The sequence below is a fragment of the Thrips palmi genome, unplaced genomic scaffold (genome assembly GCF_012932325.1).
Source record: "Thrips palmi isolate BJ-2018 unplaced genomic scaffold, TpBJ-2018v1 HiC_scaffold_18, whole genome shotgun sequence".
NCBI classification, from domain to species: domain Eukaryota; kingdom Metazoa; phylum Arthropoda; class Insecta; order Thysanoptera; family Thripidae; genus Thrips; species Thrips palmi.
Genome location: NW_023144627.1, coordinates 9,316,647 through 9,338,353, shown reverse-complemented (window position 1 = coordinate 9,338,353; position 21,707 = coordinate 9,316,647). Strand labels below are relative to the sequence as shown.

At 58.7% G+C, this 21,707-nt stretch overlaps 2 protein-coding genes across 3 annotated transcripts in view; one reads left to right on the top strand and one right to left on the bottom strand.

Moving 5' to 3' along the window:
• Positions 1-9,783, top strand: part of LOC117644687 (cytosolic carboxypeptidase 1-like) — a 46,841-nt gene extending 37,058 nt beyond the window's left edge. The window contains 5 exon segments of the mRNA XM_034384299.1: positions 7,926-8,013; positions 8,182-8,346; positions 8,760-8,936; positions 9,017-9,118; positions 9,772-9,783. Of these exon segments, the coding sequence (XP_034240190.1) occupies positions 7,926-8,013; positions 8,182-8,346; positions 8,760-8,936; positions 9,017-9,118; positions 9,772-9,783 (544 nt within the window).
• On the bottom strand, positions 9,721-20,795 carry LOC117645036 (mitochondrial uncoupling protein 2-like). 2 transcript variants are annotated; one of them, XM_034384921.1, is made up of 6 exons: positions 20,727-20,795; positions 12,101-12,344; positions 11,596-11,848; positions 11,116-11,337; positions 10,529-10,811; positions 9,721-10,278 (listed from the first exon to the last, which is right to left on the bottom strand). In XM_034384921.1, exons 2-6 carry the CDS (start codon positions 12,215-12,217, stop codon positions 10,170-10,172), a joined length of 984 nt encoding a protein of 327 aa, XP_034240812.1. In that variant the 5' UTR covers positions 12,218-12,344; positions 20,727-20,795; the 3' UTR covers positions 9,721-10,169. The 2 variants fall into 2 exon arrangements, with proteins under 2 accessions (XP_034240812.1, XP_034240811.1); XM_034384920.1 differs by lacking the exon at positions 20,727-20,795 and adding an exon at positions 12,845-13,008.
• Between the last annotated feature and the right edge of the window lie 912 nt (positions 20,796-21,707).

Below are 21,707 nucleotides of genomic sequence, written 5' to 3'. Positions count from 1 at the left end.
GCGTCTCGTCCCGTCGATCCCCCGGGAAAAGTCACGTGAGCGGCACGTCGGCACGTCTGATTCCCAGAAACGCCACAAACGGCTAGCCGGGGCCGCCGGGGCCGCGGGGCCCCAGAGGGGGTTACGAGGTCAGAGCCTTTGACATTGGCTTGGGTGGGTGGAGTAAAAAAAACTTTAAAAAATCGGGCAAGAGGGACGAGCCTTCCTGTGCGAAACTCCTACCTGTTGGCGAATCCGGACTGGCTGCACCTGTCCGAGCCGTACCCCTTGAGCCTGCCTTGAGCCCCGGGACGGTCCTGGGACGGTCCTGGGACACAAAAGGGCTGACTGGGCTGCGAAATCTGGACTATGGGTCGGGACGTGTCCTTTTCCTCGTAGAGGAGGGTGTGTCCCAGGGGGGCCTGGCTAGGCCCGGCACCCACCTGCTCAGGTAGCCCGCGTGGCGCAAGGGCCCGCAAAGGCCCGCAAGGGTGCACCCGGTGGGGCTCAATGAATGGCACGGTAGACCAATGGCAGGTTGCAAACAGAGAAAAACTATTCTACTTTTTTTATTTGAAAAAAAAAAAAACATAGATAAATAGACGCGGGCAGTGTACTCTCCTGTGATTGACCTCTGTAAAAACAAGCCGGCTCGCAAGCGCAGCAGCGCTGCCGCGCAGCCCAACAGGAACAAGAGTGCTGATCGTTAATCTATTATCCAATTAGAAACATTGGCATCAAAACGGCGAGGGCTAGCTCCTTCTGACCCCGCCCGCCCCGCCAGCCCCGCCAGCCCCGCCAGCCCCGGCAGCAACGCAACACGTAGCCTATGAAGAAGCAGCCAGTAATGTGAGATCGGAATCCGTGCCTCTGAAAGGGAGAGGGGGACTACTGCTGGGTAAATGGCCGGAGCGCACTCACACCGACTCACTCGCACTGCAGACTGAGAGTCTGTCTCTCTCGCACCCGTCAGAACGCCCCATGGGTGCGAGAGAGACAGACTCTCGGAGCCAGCCTGCAGTCCGGCCGCTCGCACTGCTGCTCGCTCTGCAAGGGAAGTAAAGGTATCGCATGTCGATGGGGCCTTAATAGAGGTGACTAGGATCCCATCATATCGAGCTGCTGCAGCACTGCAGGCATTCCAGCGGTGGCTTGGGTTACACACAGACCGGACTCCATACTGGTAACTGCGTCTCGCTGGCCGCGTGGGCAGGCGCGTTGGTTTTGGCACCCAAAGGCCCGGGTTCAAATCTGCCTGTGCAGAACTTTTTTACTGTTGCGATTTGGTGGAGGATCATCTTCGGTTCCGACCCCTTGGGGGTTCGGCGTGCGAAGCTTCTTTCGGTTCGGAGAACGAGGCCTGACATGAGCTGTCGGTGTGGGGAGCACGGATGAGTCGACCCTCAAGGTCAGGATGCATCTTGTTTTGGGCGACTCTCCCTTTCGGACTTTCCTTTCCCCTTCGGTCCCTTCGGACCCCACCCTTCATTATCCGCCCTTTTTCCTTATTCCATTCTGCCTCATAAAGTTTTTACTCGGCTCCAAGGTGCTTGCCCGGCTTTTTTTTTTCCGGCCGGCCGGATAAAAAGGCGGCCGAGGTGCGCGTCGTCGCGCGTCGCGTCCCGGCCTCGGCGACGCCTCGGCGTTGTTGACGAGCTCGCCGACTCACAGTGGGCCAGAAGACCGGCGGCCGAAATCCCGGACGCGTTGTCATCTCCAGAGTCACTGAGCAGGACTCAAGGGCACAGGCACCGGAGTTTGAATTTCGGGTCACGAGTCCGAATCTGGGACCTGGACGACACTTTTAAACTGCTACCCTGAATATTAGGGTCGTCCAAGAAGAAATGGACTGACCCCTGCAAAAATTTACTTACTTAACCCACTAGGGCGGCGGAGGAGTGGCAAAGTGGAGCTTGGGTGATCTACCAACGCAGCAACGTGCGGAGCGCGAGGCGCGCGCTGGCGAAGACCACCAGCGCCCTCTGGTGGTGGAGCCGCGAAAGAGCGGCAGCCGCACGTCGCACAGTGGGCCAGAAGACCGGCGGAGGCGGCCGAAATCCCGGACGCGTTTTGAGCTCCAGAGTCGCTAAATGGGTCTCGAACCGAACGTGTGACTCCACCAATGGATTGCTCTCCGGGCAAGGAATCCATTGGTGGGGTCACACGTTCGGTTGGAGTCCCATTCAGCGACTCTGGAGCTCAAAACGCGTCCGGGACTGACCGCCTCCACCGGTCTTCTGGCCCACTGTGCGGGGTCTCCGACTCGGATTTTCGTTTTCCCGCCAACGTGTTGTTGTGGGGCAAGGGCAAGGTGCACCAACCTGATGGGGTAATGGGGTGCGTATTACCCAGCAGGCCCACCGAGTAATGCATGGGTAGGTGGGGTAATGCCGCGGTGCGGGGTGGAGGCTTCGGAGCGCAGTCTTGTCTCGAGTCAGACGAACGGACTTGACTTGGGCAGCAAGGCAGCGACCTTTCTGGGAACCGCGCGCGGCGCAGTTCGCAACGTTCGCAACCAGAGCGGACTTGGCGGTTGGGAAGGAAACGCGGATTCCGTTCAAAGCACCATCCGCGTTGAGCGTTACTACCAGCGTGCAAGTCTCCGGCAAAAAATAGAGAATTAACCCCCGAAAAGTCCAGCATGAAGGTCTCACTGTGTCGTCGAGTCCTTCTTCCAATCCTTTCGCTGTCAACTCTCGTTCGTCGATACTGCCGGAGGATTTCCCCGTGACGCGTGCGTGCGTGCGTTGGCGGCGAGGGTGGCTTCTGGCGTGCGTGTGCGAGAGAGAGAGAGAGAGAGAGAGAGAGAGAGAGAGAGAGAGAGAGAGAGAGAGAGAGAGAGAGAGACCGCGCCAATCTCGATATCTCGATCCAAAGCGCGGCGCAGTTGGCGCCCTTTCCGGTGCGCGCCGTTGTTGTTGTTGTTGTTGTTGTTGTTGTTGATGTTGTTGATGTTGTTTTGCGGGCCTGGCCGTGCCCCTGGCCGAAAGGTCCGAGAGGGAGGCGGAGGCGGGTAAGCCTTGCCCTGCACTGCCCTGCACTGCCCTGCACTGCCCTGCACTGCCCTGCACTGCCCTGCACTGCCCTGCACTGCCCTGCAGCCTCCAGGGCGGTAATGTCAGCCTTCACTCCGTCCTTGGCAAGCCCGGCCAGCAAGCTGCGAGTGAGTCACGCTTCTAGGAAGGCGCCCAGTGTGTTTACGTAAATCACAGTCATGCCCGAACCGCCTCCTCGTCGTTGCCGATTTCACTCGGCGGAATAAGAATAAAAACGGAGTATCGGCGGCGGCCGGACCGGGCGATACCCCGCGCGGTTGAGTGACTTTTATAGTGCGGCAGCGTGATGGGCCGTGCGCGGCCACGGGCGGCCTCCTTGCGCGGGGTATCGCCGTTTCAGATAGTCGCGTAGTTATGCCTGATATCGCAGCGTGGGTCCTGGCCGCCCTGGCAATCCTGGCCATCACGGCGTCCTGCCGCGAACGGACGCGCGGACGCGCACGGCCGGCCGGGAGGGACGGGGTTAAAGGCCTGGGCCTCCATGGCCGTGGCCGGGCACGGCGGCACGCCACGGGCTGTGTCCGAGAGTCCGAGGCGGGTGGCGGCTGCGGATGTGTCCAGTCCATTTAGGCCCGGGATGACTGGTGCACGATCTGGCAGGCCCGGCCTGCGGACTCACTCCGAGAGTCGGCCTGCCCCTCTCGCACCCACACGGGACGCCCCGGGAGTGCGAGAGAGACAGAGCGACGAAAGCGACTCTCGGAATGAGTCTGGTGTGGCGCTGCGGCCCGCCCGGCCCGGGCCCGCCTTGCTGCCGGTCAGATAATTTGGTTCGCTTGAACCACGTTACCGCGTTATCGCGCTGCTTAATCGGGCGAGCTATTCGTCCGGCCGGCGCAGTCTCCGTCTCTCTCGCACCCGTGACGCGTTCCGCGAGTGTGCGAGAGAGACGGAGTGGCCAAAGAGGTGCCGGCCGGTGCCCAACGACGAGCGCTAGAGCACTCGAAAAAAAGAGGTTCGGTTATCTCCGCGGGGTCTCTCTCCAGTCGGCGCATCACACTACACTGTGTGACGAGTGTGATGGAAGGCCCCTGATTGCCTCACCCTGAACGTGGAACTGCCAGAGTCAGTGTTGCAACATGAGCGGGCCAAAATTCCCACGGTGCACCAGTGCCGGAAGGGTTGCCAACCTCAGCCTAAACCGCGTCTAGAGTTTTGGCCGCCTCCACCGGTCTTCTGGCCCACTGTGCACTGGCAGTGAATCCGTGGCCCTCGACCTTTGCCTGCGCTGCCTGCCCTGCCTTTGGCGCCCGGCCGCTCCATCAGGCGCCCCTAATGCGTCCGTTGGCTCCCCTGCGGTCTCGTCCAGAGAGGCGCTCCGTCTCTCTCGCACCCCTGCGGCGCGCCCCATGGGTGCCCGTGAGTGCGACGGAGACGGAGCGACGTTGGGAGGCAGTGGCCCTGGCCGAGGCCCTGGCCCTGGCGGGGCGCTTTGCCAAGGGCATTAGTGCACCGCCGTCGTAGCTCCGTCTCTCTCGCACCCCCGCGGCCGCGCGTCGCGCCCCGTGAGTGCGAGAGAGACGGAGCGACGGGATTTACCTGGCCCCGCGATAACTCGAGCTGGCGGGGCGGCGCGGCACGCACGTAGGCCCCAGTAGCGGGGTGGCGTTCGAACCGATCAGTACCGGTCCGTCCCGCCCCGGCCGGCAGACACTCGGAATCAGTCTGCCGGGCGCTTCGATATTGGAACGCAGCCGCTACTTGCCTGTTGCCTTGTTGCGTCCACATTCAATATCGTGCCAAAGAAGAGGCTCATATCACAGCGGCTCTTGTTCTGAAATCGATGAGTATTGGTTTTCGGGCTGGAGGGTGCGTTCTTGAAGCACTGGACGCGGATGGCCTTACCGATGCGCCGCACAGTGGGCCAGAGCCAGAAGACCGGCGGAGGCGGTCGAAATCCCAGACGCGTTTTTAGCTCTAGAGTCGTTGAGGGACTCGAACCGAACGTGTGACCCCACCAATGGGTTGCTCTCCAAACGAGGAATCCATTGGTGGGGTCACACGTTCGGTTCGAGACCCATTTAGCGACTCTGGAGCTCAAAACGCGTCCGGGATTTCGGCTGCCTCCACCGGTCTTCTGGAGGGCTTCTCCCGAACAGAAAAGCGAATGAACCGGAAATATGAACAAGTGAACGAACGCAACACGGAGAACGACCGGACTCGCGAAGGGCGGCACGATCTAGCGGAATCGGGCGAATCGTCGAGTGAAGTGAACAGCGGGCTAACTCATTCGTCGCGAGCAAACGGGCGAACCACGGTTAAATGAGTGATCGCGAACATCCAGCGAGCGAAAGTCCATCGTTCATCCTCTTCCGATCACGGACTGTATTCCTTCATCGTTGATAACCATAGCGACCATTCCTTCACCCTGCCCGTTCGTTCGCTCTGTCTGTTCATTCCCTGCGTTCGCTCAGTTTGCTCGCGGTGTCCCGGCCGTTCGAACATCGCGCCATCACGCGCTCCCTTGTTCACTCATCCGGTGTATCGTTCACCGGAGCCGTTCCCTCGCTGGCTGATTCGCTCGGATTCCGGTTCACTGGCGAACACCGTTCGGGAGAAGCCCTCCTGGGCCACTGTGCGACGTGCGGCTGCCGCTGCTTCGCGGCTCCACCACCGGAGGGCGCTGGCAGTCCTTGCCTGCGCGCGCCTCGCGCTCCGCAGATACGTTGCTGCTTTGATAGATGCCCCCAACTCCACGCCACCATATCCCCCAGCCCAACCCCCCCGTTGGATATAGTAAGTAAATTTTTGAAGGGGTCAGTCCATTTCTTCTTGGACGACTCTAATAATCGTAACCAGAACAGTGGCGCAAATTCGGACGCTTGACCCGGAAGTAAATCTTCGGTGCCTAAACGCGCGGCCACGCCGGCTCAAACGAATTCCGATGGCGCGGGGCGTGTACACTGTACACGGTGTACACGGTCTACACGCACTCACGGCAAATAAGCGAAAGGGTTTTGACGACGCTACTAAAGTCGTGCCTTGGCCGCGCTGCGTGGTCCTCAATGGTCCTCAATGGAACTTCTTCCCCCGCGAATAACTCTGGGATGTTTTACTGCGCGTTGTCCTGGGAGGCTGATTCCGAGGGCGAGGTCCCGTCGGCCTGTCTCTCTCGCACCTCTACGGGACGCCCCATGAGTGCGAGAGAGACAGAGAGAATCCCCCTCCCCCCCTTCGGAATCATCCTGCTGCCGAGGTTCGCATCCATAAAGGGCATAAGCCTCTGGGTCCTGGCGGGTCCTGCACACTGACAGTCGTTTTCGTCGCTCTGTCTCTCTCGCTCTCATGGGGCGTTCTTCGGGGTGCGAGAGAGACAGAACGACGAGGACGACTCTCGGACTCAGTCTGCTGGACCCTTCCCGGGCCTACCTGGCTCACCCCGCACCCGGAGCCACCCAATCGCCAAACTGAGGATTCTTTCCAAAGCGCAAATATTTTTTTAAGGATTATTTTTAACCTTATGAACGAAAGCTGAGTCTATTTTTACAAACATGGGAACCGCCTTCCGTCTGGTGACTGTTTTTGGGCTTTGAACAGCGAACTGCGCGGCCGTCCGCTCGGAGACTCCGCCACATACTCACGCCAGAAAAAAAAACAAAAACAAGGAAAAGAAGGAAAACACGGACTGCACCGCGAGCGAGAAGAAGTGACTGACGTACTGCCGTTCTGGCGCGCCGGGGGCCTCTCCCTCCCCCTCCCTCCCCGCTGGAAATGCATTACATCGTGACAAACAATGCAAAATGAACATGAAGCGGCGCGGCACCGCCAGCACACTGCCAGCTCCGCCGCGACACGGCGGCAGGAGGGACCAGGAGGGACCAGGAGGGACGGAGAGGGAAGATCCCTATGGCAGATTATCGCGGGGACATGCCCGGGCCCTCCATGAGTCCATGAGCCTCGCCATGAGCCTCGCCATGAGGCATGCCGTGTTTAGTTTACTAGATAAGCTCTGTCTCTCTCTCTCCCTCGCGCATTCCTTCGAACCCTCCGCCATTAATTATTTTTGCCAGTGTAGAATCTACGCCAACCAATCATTTCGACGCTCCTCTATTTTGGCGCATAGGGGCGGCGCGGCCGGGCAGCCTGGCTTGTCGCGGTGCTGGTCCTGCAGACCGATTCCGAGGGTCGCTTTCGTCGCTCTGTCTCTCTCGCACTCAGGGGGCGTCCAGTGTGGGTGCGAGGGAGACAGAGCGACGAAAACGACTCTCGGAATCAGCCTGCAGCACAGCGCGGCGTAACGTAGCGTCCTCCCTGTTCTTGTTTGCGAGCTTGGAGGCTTGGAACACGGGCTGCACAGTGGGCCGGAAGACCGGCGCAGGCGGCCAAAACTCTAGACGCGTTTTGAGCGCCAGAGTCGCTAAACAGGACTCGTACCGAACGTGTGACCCCACCAATGGATTGCTCTCCGAACGAGGAATCCATCGGTGGGGTCACACGTTCGGTTCGTGTCACGTTTAGCGACTCTCTGAAGCTCTGCACGCATCCATAGTTTTGGCCGCCTCCACCGGTCTTCTGGCCCACTGTGGGCTGCTGGCCCTGCCGGCTGGTCAGGTCCACCGGGCCCAAAGAAGCAGCAGAAGCAGCGATACAAAGAAACGCGCAACGCGCGCTGCCAAGATTTATGGATACCTGTACTCTTTTATTGCTGGGATGATATAATTAAAGGTGTGCACGCCACGCCGCGCCACGCCACGCCACGCCGCGTCTGAGTAGAGGCTGCAGGGCTCAAAGTACCAGCCGACCTCCAATTTATTCCCAGTCAAGATTTTTCGCCCGTCTGCCGCGCTGTTTTCTTGTAGTTTCCCTGGAGTTCCCCTTTTGTTGTTGTTTCTGCCGGCCATGACTTGATCGTGGGTTCGAGTACTGACCGGTGCTTCGTTTTGGCCGCAGCCACCGCTGTGGACTCACCAGCGACGACCTCAACCGGAAGTGGAGCAAGCCGGACCCCAAGCTGCACCCCTCCATCTACCACACCAAGGTAAAGGACCCGGGTTCGCGCCCCGCCGGGGTCGATCCGTTTCGGACGGTCACCTGCCTCCTCCGGCTGCGTGTCGCGACGGCGACCTCATGGTCGGGTGGCCACCCTATGACGTGTCAATGGCCACGGCCGGGTGGCCACTCTAGACTTGTCCTTGTGCCCCTGCAGGGGCTGCTGGAGTACCTAGTGCGCGTGCTGCGCCGTCCGCCCTACGTCTACATGGACTTCCACGGCCACTCCCGCAAGAAGAACGTGTTCGTGTACGGCTGCTCCAGGGCGGACTCGTGGTCCGCCGCGGACCGCGCGCACCCCGACAGCCCCGCCGAGTACGCGGTGAGTGCGAGTGGCAACCCTAGCGGAGGTGGCGGCCTGGCGGACACCGCCCGGCGAGTAGGCAACCCATCGCACGCCCGGGAGACCCGCCTGGTGGGTAGGCCACCCATTCGACACACTCCGCCCGAGTACCAGCTTGACTTGACTTGGAACCTGCTGAGGTTAGGTTAGGTTAGGTTAGGTTAGGTTAGGTTAGGTTAGGTTAGGTTAGGTTAGGTTAGGTTAGGTTAGGTTAGGTTAGGTCAGGTTAGGTTGGGTTGGGTTAGGTTAAGTTGCCTACCTATGCGGCGCAGGCACAAATACTCCCAGTTTTTCGCCAGAAAGAAACCCTTTAGGGCCTAAATGGCACCCAAATTAGTGTCAGAAGTCATAACTGAAACGAAATATGCGTCGGGCTTGTGTTCGTCGGGCAGGTGCTGCCGCAGCTGCTGTCCCTGGTGGCGCCCGCCTTCAGCCTGTCGTCGTGCAGCTTCCGCGTGGAGCGCGGCCGCGAGGCCACCGCCAGGGTGACGGTGTGGAGGGAGCTGGGGGTGCCGCGCGCCTACACCCTGGAGGCGTCGTACTGCGGCTGTGACCAGGGCCCCTACCAGGTAGTACATTTTTTAATTATTTTTTTTTCAACTGAAAACCCTTGGTGACTGTGACCTTTGTGCTGCGGCGTGTTCGGCAGGGCTACCAACTGAGCAGCGCGCACCTTCGCGAGGTCGGCGCCAACCTGTGCCAGGCGCTGGCCAGCCTGCCCGACGAGACGGAGCGACAGCGGCGGCTGCAGGCCGGCGGGGCCTCGGCCTCGGCCGCCACGACGGCGACCTCCAGCACGGCGGCGGCCTCGGCGGCCTCGGCACCGGGGGCGCCGTCCATGGGGCAGGCCGCCATCCCCGTGCTGGCCGCCGTCAAGCTCAGCGCGGGGCTCATGTCCTCGGCGCGGCTCGGCACCGGCAGCACCGCCGTCACGGCCTCGGCGTCGTGAGGGCGGCCGAGACCACCAGCCTGCCGCACGGCGTAGTGTGCCTCGAGGAGAAACGAACCGTCAAAAATGACTTGCTTATCAGTTTGCTCAGAATGAATGTAGTTGAGATGTCCGTGGAACGTGTTTTTAGCTGTTATTCGTGCACCCCGTGCTCCTCATTCTCAGTTAGCTACTACTTTCTTTTTCGCTCCATTTAACATGCACCTCGTAGCATGCGCTCATTGGTCAAAATTGGAGCAAGTGTCAGTCAACAAATCACAGTTTTTGAAGGGTCTGAACTTGTGACGCGTGAACCATATTTTACAAAGTGTGCAGTATCGCATTTTGTGACATTCTGTATGCTGCCTGCCTCAAATGTAGTGCTCATTCTCGACTAAAGGTATATTTTTGTAATAAAACAATTATTTAAAATTCATTCTTTATTCGTCATTTTTTTATACCAATTTACAATACAGGTACACATTTAGGCTTGGCCCCATCCATTACAGACTAGCAATCGAGGCAAGCTGTCATAAAACACTTAAGATTTGAATGTACAACACATATCTTACATCATTAAAATTTCTAAGAAAATTGCGATGCATCACAAACGAAATAAACTTATAAAAAGTACGTAAATTTAACATTAAAATAGAGCAAGTTCTTTGTAACAAAGTATCTTCGACCAGCGAAGAAGTCATAGCCTAACAGAGTATACACATTTTTACAATCAAATATCAGTCAATATAATACACTTACAATCTAGATCTAAGCTAGTCAATAATAAATAAGGTAAAACAGTCGAGTCGAAGGCGAAATAATCCTTCACGGTTAAAGCTTACACACACATACATCTCCGCACCCCTTGTCATGACTAGAATTCCTCCACTGCCCTCCACTTCTTGACGACCCCCTTGAGCTGCTCGTAGGTGATCCACATGGCGATGTTCCAGGACACCAGTCGGCAGAAGGACGGCGTGAACCTGCAACAGCAACATACCAAATAATGCATAAGCAAATCCACATGACCCAAAAAATTAAAAAAAATAATAAATTGAGGAGGCTGGTGGCAACCAGACAAATAAGTTTATATGGGGGGATCCATGCGACAAAATAAAAATTTAGGACGATGGTAGGTACGGCAAATAAACAGGGGAAGTACCACCAAAAAAGTCGGAGTCAAAAAATTGAGAAGGCTGGTATTTGAACCCCGGACCGCGACTCGCGACTCACCCTTTGTAAAACGCCGCCATGCCCTCGTTGGCCGCCATGCGCGTGGCCACCTCCAGGGCGTTGCGGTACTCGCCGGGCTTGGCGTTCATGTAGCGGGTCTTGACCACGTCCACGGGGGACGCCACCACGGTGGCGCAGAAGCCGGCGATGACGGCCGAGGTGAAGTGCAGGGGAATGCCGTCGTGCATCACGCCGTTCAGCAGCAGCGCGTCCTTCACCACGTCGTAGCACACGATCTCCGACACGTTCACGATGGAGTTGCGGACCACGTTGGGGGCCAGGCCTGCGAGCAGATACAGAAACAGTCAGTTTCCCGGTAATTCCTGGAGGTTCAAGTGCACTGGGCGCACAGTGGGTCAGAAGATCGGTGGGGGCGGTCGAAGTACCGGACGCGTTTTGAGCTCCAGAGTCGCCAAACAGGACTCGAACCAAACGTGCGACCCCACCAATGGATTCGTCCTCCGGAGAGCAATTCATTGATGGGGTCACACGTTCGGTTCGAGTCCCATTCAGCGACTCTGGAGCTCAAAACGCGTCCGGGACTCCGACCGCGTCCAGCGGTCTTCTGGCGGTGGTTTGTCGCTCACCTCGCCACAGCCCGAAGAAGCCCTCCGAGCCGGCGATGGAGCGGTAGGCGGCCAGCGTCGACGGGTAGGGCTTGGTGCCGGGGGGCGCGGCCTGGAAGCGCACCTTGACGACGTCGGTGGGCTGCGCGAACAGCACGGCCATGCCGCCGGTGGTGAGTCCCGCCAGCACCCTGCTCAGCACGTTCATGCTGGGCACGTCCGTGGCGCGCTTGGTCCTGTTGCCTGCCAAACAATAAACAACAATCAGTCAAATTGGTTTCATTCCTCCGCGCGGCCCAGTGCCACCATAGCGTCGTCTCGCGTGGCGTCGGGTAAGAGTGAGAGAGACAGTACGATTGGATGCATTGGAGCGGATGCATGGCGCTGGGCGCCCCGGCGCGTCACAGGATGCGCCACTTGGACTGCACCACTTGGCGCAAGGTCGCGGACGTCGGGCACGAGTGCGACAGAGACAGAGCGACGAACGACTGGCCGACTTACCGTCGATGAGGCCCTGGTAGAAGTTCTTGGTGGTCTCGTACAGGCCGAGGCGCACCGACACGAAGGCGCACTGGCGCTGCAGCCCGGCGCTCAGCCCGTTGTATAGCGAGCGCACACCCTCCTGGCGGACGATGGTCGACATGGTGCCCAGCAGGCCCTCGTACTGCGCCGCGGCCTGCATGGTCACGGGCAGGTGCAGGTGCCCGCCGACGCCCGCCAGCTGCACCATGGTGGTAGCCGGCACGCCCTGGATCTGGAGGCGAGGCAGGCCGTCAGTCACAACAAACAGGGAGCGCACAGTGGGCCAGAAGACCGGTGGAGGCGGCCGAAACCCCAGACGCGTTTTGAGCTCCAGAGTCGTTAAATGGGACTCGAACCGTGCGTGTGACCCCACCAATGGATTGCTCTCCGGACGAGGAATCCATTGGTGGGGTCACACGTTCGGTTCGAGTCCCATTTAGCGACTCTCGTCCAAAACGCGTCGCGAACACTGGAGTGGACTCACCTGCAGACGGACTTTGGCGGTGTCCAGCGGGAAGGTGGCGAAGTCGGCCAGGCAGCCGGCGGTGGCCGCGGTGGCCACGTTGAACAGGCCGTCGACGAGGGCGGAGGAGTCGGCCATCGTGTTTGGGGTTCGCGTCAACAAGCTCTAGCACACTTCACTGGCCACCGTGTCGTCCTGCTGGGAGTCCTGGGCGAGCGCAGCACGATGTCGTGAGGGTCTCCCGTTCGGCGCGTCCACAGCGAGTCTGCAAGCAGGCCAAGCAGACACAGGTCATGGTTAGAGTCCTAAAGGCCCCTTGGGGAGAACCGTCAACTTGAAAAGTGTTACGTTTTATTTCTCATATATCCGAAATTTTATGCGCGATTCCTCATATACTGACGATCAAAATGGCGTCGCTTTGCTTTGATGTTGTGTCGTCTGCTCCGGGCCTCGTGAGGTCAACAGACTTGACAGCGCTTGCAATAGGCCTAGAAACTTCCTCACCTCTTTAAATTAGTTCATTGAAGATCCCTTGAATGTCGGAGATAAATAGTGAAGCCATTTTGAGGCTCACTGCTGAATTTTTAAAATCCCCGCCGGAAGCGGAAGCGCTCGGCGGACATTTTGATCGTCAGTATGAGCACCAAATCGGTCAGAAGTCAGTAACGCAGTTGACGGTTCTCCCCAAAGGGCATTAAGGACTCTAGTCATGGTCAAGCACACGCTGGGCAAGTCCAACACGGGCAGGTGGCGAAGTCTCCGCACCTTCTGGGGGCACATTCAACAGGGGGTCGTCGTCGGTTGCAGTGTCGAAGTCGCAGTGGGTGAGGGTCTCGATGGAGCGGTCCAGATAGCCGGACGGTCAGACAAGAGAGCTCGGAGCGCCAAAACACGACTGAAGCTGAAGGCCGGCGCGCCGGGAGATGTCAACCCACCGGCACGCCCCCTCCCCTCCGTCCCCTCCCCTCCAGCCCCGCCACCCGGCTGGGCCACGCCGGCCCTCTCTCTCGCACTCGCTGACTTTCCCACCCGGCCAGACAGAGACGGAGACTTCCCTTCACCCCCTCCCTCCCCTCCCCAGACCAATCAGCTGATGGGCACGTGATCGCGGCGGGGCGAGAGGGGCGGGGTGGAAAGGGGAGGCGCCCTCCCTCTCCGTCGCACGCCGCCGCCAGCCCAGTGTGCGAGAGAGAGGGAGAGAGAGGCCGGTGCGTGTTCCCGCCAGGTGCCCTGCATGCAACCCGCCATGCAACAGTCAAGGGGTGCACCGACCCGCGCAGGGCACTGCGACAAATTTCGCCCAAAACCTCGATGGCGCCATGTTGAAGGCGGACGCTCCCAGACTCCCAGACACAATACCGGCACAGCCAAGACGAGCCAGCTGACTGTAGAGTGATCGTTCCCTTCTCATCGCCGCTCAGGGTTGATATGAAGTACCCAGTGCGTCAGGGGCGACAGCGGTCATGGTTCAGGGCCGCAGAGCGCAGGGCCCAGGGCTCGGGGTTTGGCCCGTGGAAACGTCCCTGGCTCCTGCCGTCACGGCGTCACGGCAGCGCAAAGATCGTCAACGGGTGGATCGCGATGGATCGTGCTCCCGAACGTCGGTTCGGGTCGGTTCCGAACCAAACCGGAGCGCCGGTTTTGGCCCAAACCGTTGACCAGCTTCGAGTCCCGGCGGCGCTATAATTTTTTTTCGCGATTTCAGAGCTGCAACCGCAACTAACATTTCACGGCACACATAAATACCGTGGAGATTCCTTTTCAAGAACCTGAAGGGTACCAGAGACCGACAAAAATGCAGGCTTCTGGCGGGACTCGAAGCTGGGCCAGTCGCCGGCCGGCCCACGCCCGCCAGGGCTTGGCTCCGGACCGACCCGGGCCGACGTTGGCGAGCACGATCCAACGCGATCCACCCGTTGACGATCTTTGCGGCAGCGGGTGGAAACTCTATTGCCGAAAAAGACATGCAAAGGTTTTTTGTGCACCTTAGATCTCGGAACCCAGAGGTGGTAGGTGAAATCCGAGGTCATATTTGGAATCCTCAGAAAATTTCACTCGGCGTAGGGTATGTTTAGAGCGGGAGGTCAAGGAAATGGTCGGTCATTTTGCAAAGAGAAAAAGAAAAAAAGGAGAAAAAACGTTGTGGGACCATGATCGAAACGTTGCATTGTTTTGTGGTAACACTTAATGCAAGAGAACGGGACCTCGTAGGTAAATTCTGAGGTCATTTTCTAAATCCTGAGGAAATTTCCTGTGCATTACGCTGCCTGGGAGTGGTCAACACACCAAAATAACAGAAAACCGTTGCCGTGAAACTGTGAGAGGGTATGCAGCGATTGTATTGCATAAAATTACAAAACAGTCTGCCGTTGACTGCGTGTTCTAAAGGGTACAGGCCCTCCTTCTTTGAAACTTATAGGTGGAATGCACACACGAAAGCACGCTGAATTCATATCTGTACTCAGAATTTGAATTGGCCATACCGTTGTCTCACATTAAGCATGACCAAATAGCTATTTTCGGGATAAAGCGTAAATTTCGATCCTGGTCCCAGAGCGTTTTTCACCTGTTTTTTTACTTTCTCATGGCAAAATGACTGACCATTTCCTTTGCCCCTGGCACTAAACATGTCCTACGCCGAGTGAAATTTTATGAGGATTCCAAATATGACCTCGGATTTCACCTGCCACCTCTGGGTTCCGAGATCTAAGCTGCACAAAAAACCTTTGCATGCCGTTTTTGGCAACAGAGTTTCCACCCGCTGGTCACGGCCTTGCCTGGCCGCGCCCTTCGCAGTGGCCTGGTCCCTTCCCGCCCTTCCCCGCCGCCCTGCGTAAGACGAAACACGCTCCACACTAAACTTTCCCGCTGCGTAAAACTTTCCGTCCGTCTGGAAGTTTCTGCACTGCATGGCGGGAACCCGGGCTGCAGCCGCCAGCCACCCCGGCCCGCCAGACCGCCCCTCCGGTGGGATGGCCGACGGCGGGAGCCCCGAGACCACCGCGTCACACTGTGTGGCCAGAAGACCGGTGGAGGCGGTCAAAAGTCTGGACGCGTTTTTGAGCGCCAGAGTCGCTAAATGGGACTCGAACCGAACGCGTGACCCCACCAATGGATTCCTCTCCGAACGAGCAATCCATTGGTGGGGTCACACGCTCGGTTCGAGTCCCGTTTAGCGACTCTGGAGCTCAAAACGCTTCTGGAGCTTTGGCCGCCTCCACCGGTCTTCTGGCAAATCCACTGTGCGCTCGGCCAGCCCCAGAAGGCTCTCGTCCTGAAGCCCTCGACGGCGAGCCTTGATTTCCGCCCGGAAGTGCCGCCCGGATTTACCCCCAGCGCGCGGCGCGGTTGAATCGCGCGCCGAGAGACGCCGCCTCCGATTGGCCCGCGCTGGGGCTTCCCTCGCGCGGCGGGCCAATCACAGCACAGCTAGCAGACGGGGGCGTCCAGGAGTTACGTAACGGCGGGAATCTCGACAACTTAGTTCCGCGTCGCGCCTGGGGGGAAAGTCGCCCGTTTTCTCGGTGTTGACAGTGTAGTGCCTCACAGTGCAGCGCACCGGCGCGCTTCCCGCCCCGCCCGTTTGTTTGCAGTGTGTCAGCCCGTGCGGCGACCCACCCCAAGCCCAAGACCGTGGAGACAAACCCCAACGGTGCGCCGCCCCACCTCCCTTCACCGCAGCGGCGGAATCTTCCACCACGCGCGCGCAGGCGTGCGCGGCGTGATCGCCAGCGCCTCCAACACGACCAGCGCCGCCCAGCGCCGTCCGGGAGCACGCCAACCCCCACCCTTAGCCTCGAGACGGCGGGGTACTTGAGGTGGGACGGTGGGACAGAAGCAAGGATCAGGTGTCATTGTCTTGAGTGGAAAGTGGAAAGGCAAGGCGTGGAATCGCCACTGTAGGCGCCACTAGGGGGGGGGGGGGGGGGGGGGCGGTTGAAGGGGGGGGGAGCAGGCGCAGCAGAGCAACAACCCGAAATGGAGAAGGGCACCAATCATTCCAAGTAGTGGATGATCGGTTTTATGGACCGCGATTCGATAGACCGCCGCCGCGGTGGCGTTCCGGAGGCGTTCCGGAGGCGTTCCGGAGGCGTTCCGGAGGCGTTCCGGTGGCGTCCGCCCGCGTCCGCTTCACCCCTCCCCGTGTTCGATGTTTGCCCAGACGGCGGTTCAGTGTGGTATCGATGGACTACCTGCTGTAGATTACGTCCGGGCCAGATTAACCAGTGCCGCCTATCAGGCGGCGAGGGTTGCCTTGTGTCTGGTCAGTCTGGCCGTCTGGCCCGGCGAGAGTGCAGGCACACCAAAAAGGGGGCCGAAAATGAAAATAAAAAAGAGCATCAGAGACTAACTTTTACATTAAAATACATTTACAACAAGTGTCTTTTAAAAATAATTTTTGCACTGTTTACGGGTTATTTTTACCAATTTTTAGTAAAAATTTAAAGTTTTGGTAGTGTGTTTGTGTGTTTTGGGGTGTGGGAACCCCATTCCACTCGAAGCCCCGAATCGCCCACCGGCACTCTGCACACACACACTGTCAATGAGCATGGCCCCCCCCCCCCCCCCCCCCAAGTCTCGTGGCCCTCGCGGCCGCCTGCTAATGAGAGCGAGAGAGAGGGCCGACCCCAGACGCCCCAGACGGCGTTATGTCACCGCGGCCCACCTCGTGGACCGCGTGGACCGCGTGGACCTCGTGGCGGTACACTGGGATGGGGCAGTGGAGGCCCTCCCTTATCGGACCGGCTGCAGAGACTGAGAGTCGTTTTCGTCGCTGTGTCTCTCTCGCACCCAGGCGGTGCGCCCTGTGAGCGCGAGAGAGACGGAGCGACGAATCAGTCCGCTGGAGGCTGCGGCTGAAGCTGAGTCAGTATCCAAAACAAAGCGCCATCGCCGCATCGAACCACAACACAGGAAAAGCCCGGCGCAGCCGAGGGCGCGCGGAATACTTTTAAAATCCGCGGCGCATCGTTGGTCTGACAAATCTTCCAGCACTGCACCTGTCGCTCCGTCTCTCTCGCACTCATGGAGCGTGCCGTAAGGGTGCGAGAGAGACAGCGAGGGCTGGCCTCGTTTCCGAACTGCATTCGCGCAGGCGGGCACGGCGGGCACGGTGGCACGGTGTACAACGAAGGACAGCCGGCTTGGCCGCCGCCCGTCGCCGAGTGCCCTGGGCAAACAAACGCGCGTCCGGCCGGCCGGCGCTTGGGCCGGCGGGGTCGCGGGGGTCGCCGCAGGTTAGGTTAGTCCGACTGTACACTGCGACGGCCTTGGCCGCACGCGCCGTCGTGGCCGTCGGGGCCGTCGCCATGCCGCAGCCGTGTCGCAGCCCTTTTGCCCTTCGGGGGCAGGTGGGCGTTCGGGTTCACCTCGCTCGCATGCTCGCCTGGTCGGCGCGCCTGTTGCGTAGGCAGCCACGCATCGCGGGGCGGGGCGCGGCGCACAGTGGGCCAGAAGACCGGTGGAGGCGGCCAAAACTCCAGACGCGTTTCGAGCTCCAGAGTCGCTGAATGGGACTCGAACCGAGCGTGTGACCCCGCCAATGGATTCCTCGTTCGGAGAGCAACCCATCGGTGGGGTCACACGTTCGGTTCGAGTCCCATTTAGCGACCCTGGAGCTCAAAAGGCGTCTAGAGTTTTGGCCGCCTCCACCGGTCTTCTGGCCCACTGTGGGGCGGGGTGAGATAGCGGCCGGTGCGACTGGTGCGACTGGTGCGACGCGACGCCGAGCCCCGGCTTGCTTATCTCGCGTGAATGCTGGCGATAAATTATTGAACCTTGTTCAAAAGGCGGCAGCCTGGCTGGCAGAGCGGGCAGCGCTGGCGGCCTATCGGGGACACGGACCGGTGTGGCCTGCACTGCAGCCTGCAGCCCGGCCTGCAGGGGGCTGACAGCCTTATGGGACGGCCTGCAGACCGAGAGTCGTTTTCGTCGCTCTGTCCCTCTCGCACTCGTGGAGCGGCCCGCACAGGTGCGAGAGAGACAGAGCGACGAAAACGACCCTCGGAATCTGTCGGAAGGTACCGCCACTGTCAGAAGTGAGCCCTGGCGCGCAGGGGGTTCGCGATTTCGACTGAGAGTGATTCCAAATTCCAAGTCCTTGCCCTTCATTGACTGAGCGCTCTGTACCGCCACCCCGCGGAGTGAGCCCTGGCCAGTTCGACGGCGGACTTTACTTTGGCTCGGGCTGGAGCTGCTAGTGAAACCCAGTCCGCGTTCTAATCCTCCCTTCCTGGCCTTTCTGGCGCCAGGCGCCGCTAATGCAGGCTCCGCTTGGAACTGGCTTCGGCCGGCTTGAGTTAGAGCGACATCCCGGCCGCACAGTGGGCCAGAAGACCGGTGGAGGCGGTCAAAACCCCGGACGCGTTTTCGAGCTCCAGCGTCACTACATGGGACTCGAACCGAACGTGTGACCCCACCAATGGATTGCTCGCTCGGAGAGCAATCCATTGGTGGGGTCACACGTTCAGTTCGAGTCGCATTCGGCGAACAACGTGCGGCGCACTGTAAGCTGCACGCCGCAAAGCAGTACAAAGGCTAAACGCCGATAACCGGACGTATCTAGACGCGGCTGGCGCAGCACCGCAGCCGGCGCGTGGCGGGACCGCGACTGCCGTCTCGGGGGCGGCGCGCGCGGTTCAAGTGTAGAGGCACCGTTTATAAAAATAATTATAAGCCTCTCGTTTTATCGGCCGGCAGGTCCAAGAGTTCGAGCGGCGGCCGCTGCCCTGCCGCTGCCCTGCCGCTGCCCCGGATAGCACAGCACGGCCAATTAGCGAGGGAGACGGAGCGACGAAAGCAAAGCGGAGGGAAAGGCGTCATCGGACGGGGGCGCCGATTCGCGAGCCGGACTTGTGCGTCCGAATCCATGAGTGAATCGTGACGTCATCGAGCAGCGAGTGCGGCCAGACTTGCCTATGGCAACCACTGTTGTAACAGTGTCGCCGCAGCGCTATGGTGGCAACAATGCCGAGCAGCCGAGCAGCGAGGGAAGTCCCAGGGAAGGCCAGGGAAGGCCCGGAGTCGCTATGAACATTGTTGCCAACACTTTGCTGCATTTTCCCTTCCATCTCCTCCAGCTCGACTCCAAAATCAATGTACGTACAGAGTAAAAGAAGAAAAATCCGAAGGTGTTTTTCGAAAGCGGACAGACGGACCGACGGACGGAAGCGACGGATGGACAGACAGAAAGACAGTCAGACAGACAGACAGACAGACAGACAGACAGACAGACAGACAGACAGCGCACTCAGCTGCGTCTGAATCGAAGAGGATCGGAGTCCAGGGCCGCCGAGCCGGCCGAGCCGCGCAAGCGTCACGGTGACTCTCTTCCCGTCAAAGCCAGAAACAACGACACAACGACACCACCGCAGTTAAAACAAGAGTGTCCTGTCCGTCCGCGTGGCAGACGCAGCGCGGTTCGAAAAATAAATTACTTATTCGGAGAGACGAGGAAATGACGAGCTGCCCTTGTTTTGGCGGGCCGTGCGGCGTCCTCGTCCTCGTGGGAGGTCTTCCCCGGAGCACAGTGGGCCAGAAGACCGGCGGAGGCGGCCACAACTCCACACGCGTTGTGAGCTCCAGAGTCGCTAAATGGGACTCGAACCGAACGTGTGACCCCACGAATGGATTCCTCGTTCGGAGAGCAATCCATTGGTGGGGTCACACGTCCGGTTCGAGTCCCGTTTAGCGACTCTGGAGCTCAAAACGCGTCCAGAATTTTGACCGCCTCCACCGGTCCTCTGGCCCTTCTGGCCCACTGTCCAAACTAGTGTTCTAAAGGGTAGGAATATTCCCGGGAATTAAGGGAATTCCCGGGAACGTTCCCGGGCACTATCAGACCCAAAAAATGGGAAATTCCCGGGAATTTTTAAAACATGGCCAAAAATAGCTAGTTTTTGCACGAAAAATGTAGAAAGTGCAAGGTATCAAGTAATAATCATGAATCACTTGAGTGTATTTGCAGTTTTCTTTCAGAAGAGAACAAAACAAAAAGTTTTGTAATAAAAATTAAAAAAATTCGTATTAAAAATTTTAATTTTCATCAAATGTGATGGATTTCATATGAAGCAACGTTCCCGGCCAAGTGGGAATATTCCCGGGAATTCCCGGGAAGTCTCGGGAATGTTCCCCTGAATGATTGTTCCCGGGAATTTTCGAACACTAGTCCAAACTACACCCGAGGCTTCAGCTTGAATTCCTCTATAAAACACTTTAAAGCGCCCAAAATGAGCCTTTTTCTTTCACTGAGTGCCTCTTGTCACAACCACGCGTGTCGGAGAGAAAGAGTCAGAGTCCCGCTGCAGCGATAAGCAACAGACTCGAGTACGAGTCTTCATGGTTCCTGCGTGTCCTGCGTGCGGCCTGCAGTGATTGTCACTCGGGTCACTCCCAAGTACCAACGTGATCAACAAGCAGAAATTAAGTCGTCAACAAAAAACGGAACAAAAGTTGGGGTGACTCACACATACCAAATATGTTTCGAACTGACAACACAAAACTGCCGAACAAAGAAGTCGAAAAGCTTGAACGGTGACACTCGAAAGTGCCTCGCGCTTGCGCACTGGCGAGGAACGGTGGTTGGCCAACGAGGGGGGCCTGGCCTGGCCGGCCTGGCTGGCCTGAATGTATAAGTCCCCGTACTCACCCCGAGTCGTGTTTGTTGTGAACTGGCCGGCGGTTCTCACAGTGACTGACCATCGTCGCCATGGTCGCCACGCCGTTGCATCGCATCGGATCGAACGAACAATCCCCTACTCTCTCACTCCCTCACCCCTTCCCCCCCCCCTCCTCCTTAGGACAACTCTCTCGTTCGCACCTTGGACCCGCGCGCTGCTGCAGCGGTGGCGGCGGTAGCGTCGCCTCTCTTCCGCCCTCCTCAGGTAAGGAGGGGACGGGGCAGAAGGGTTCTCCACGACAAAATGAAAACACACTTAAACAAAATCGGACACGTAAGACGTGTCTTTCGAATTTTCGTGTATGCATATCACCCTAGATTTCGCCAGGCCTTAGGTAAGTCTGTCTGAGTATGCTGATCCGAGTGTCATTCGACCAAGGCATGACCGCCACTGTGTTCTGTGCCTTGAAGTTGTCTGTCTGCTGTTTATGGTGCAGGATCAGGATCAGGCAGGACCACCAGGGCGCTCTGGATTAGCAGGTGATTACTACAAAGTAACCGTTCGTGGCGGTAGCCGTCGCGGGTGCGACATAGAGAGAGAGAGAGAGAGAGAGAGAGAGAGAGAGAGAGAAAGAGAGAGAGAGAGAGAGAGAGAGAGAGAGAAGAGAGAGAGAGAGAGAGAGAGAGAGAGAGAGAGAGAGAGAGAGAGAGAGAGAGAGAGAGAGAGAGAGAGCAATCGAATGCGCATGGCTGTCTCGTTCTCTATTCGCTGGCTCCAAAGCATCCTATCTCAAACTGTCCTCGTTTCGGTTTCACACAGCACGACAAACCCCACGTGGTAGGCAACCCAACCCACTCGCCGACTAGAGAGCGTCCAGCCCCTGCCGGGTACGCAACCCACCTCACTCGCCGCGGACTGCGTGGGCCCCTGTGGACAGGCAACCCATGCTACTCGCCAGAAGGCGCAAGGTGCGCCTGCACCGTAGGCAACCCATTTTACAGGCTGGCAGC

Bases quoted from the DNA above. Each gene is read 5' to 3' on its own strand.
- LOC117645036 (XM_034384921.1), bottom strand. From the start codon at position 12,217: ATGGCCGACTCCTCCGCCCTCGTCGACGGCCTGTTCAACGTGGCCACC. The intron at 11,338-11,595 runs GTAAGTCGGCCA...ATTGTTTGGCAG, and splicing joins CTACCAGGGCCTCATCGACG to GCAACAGGACCAAGCGCGCC. The intron at 10,812-11,115 runs GTGAGCGACAAA...ATCTGCTCGCAG, and splicing joins CTTCTTCGGGCTGTGGCGAG to GCCTGGCCCCCAACGTGGTC.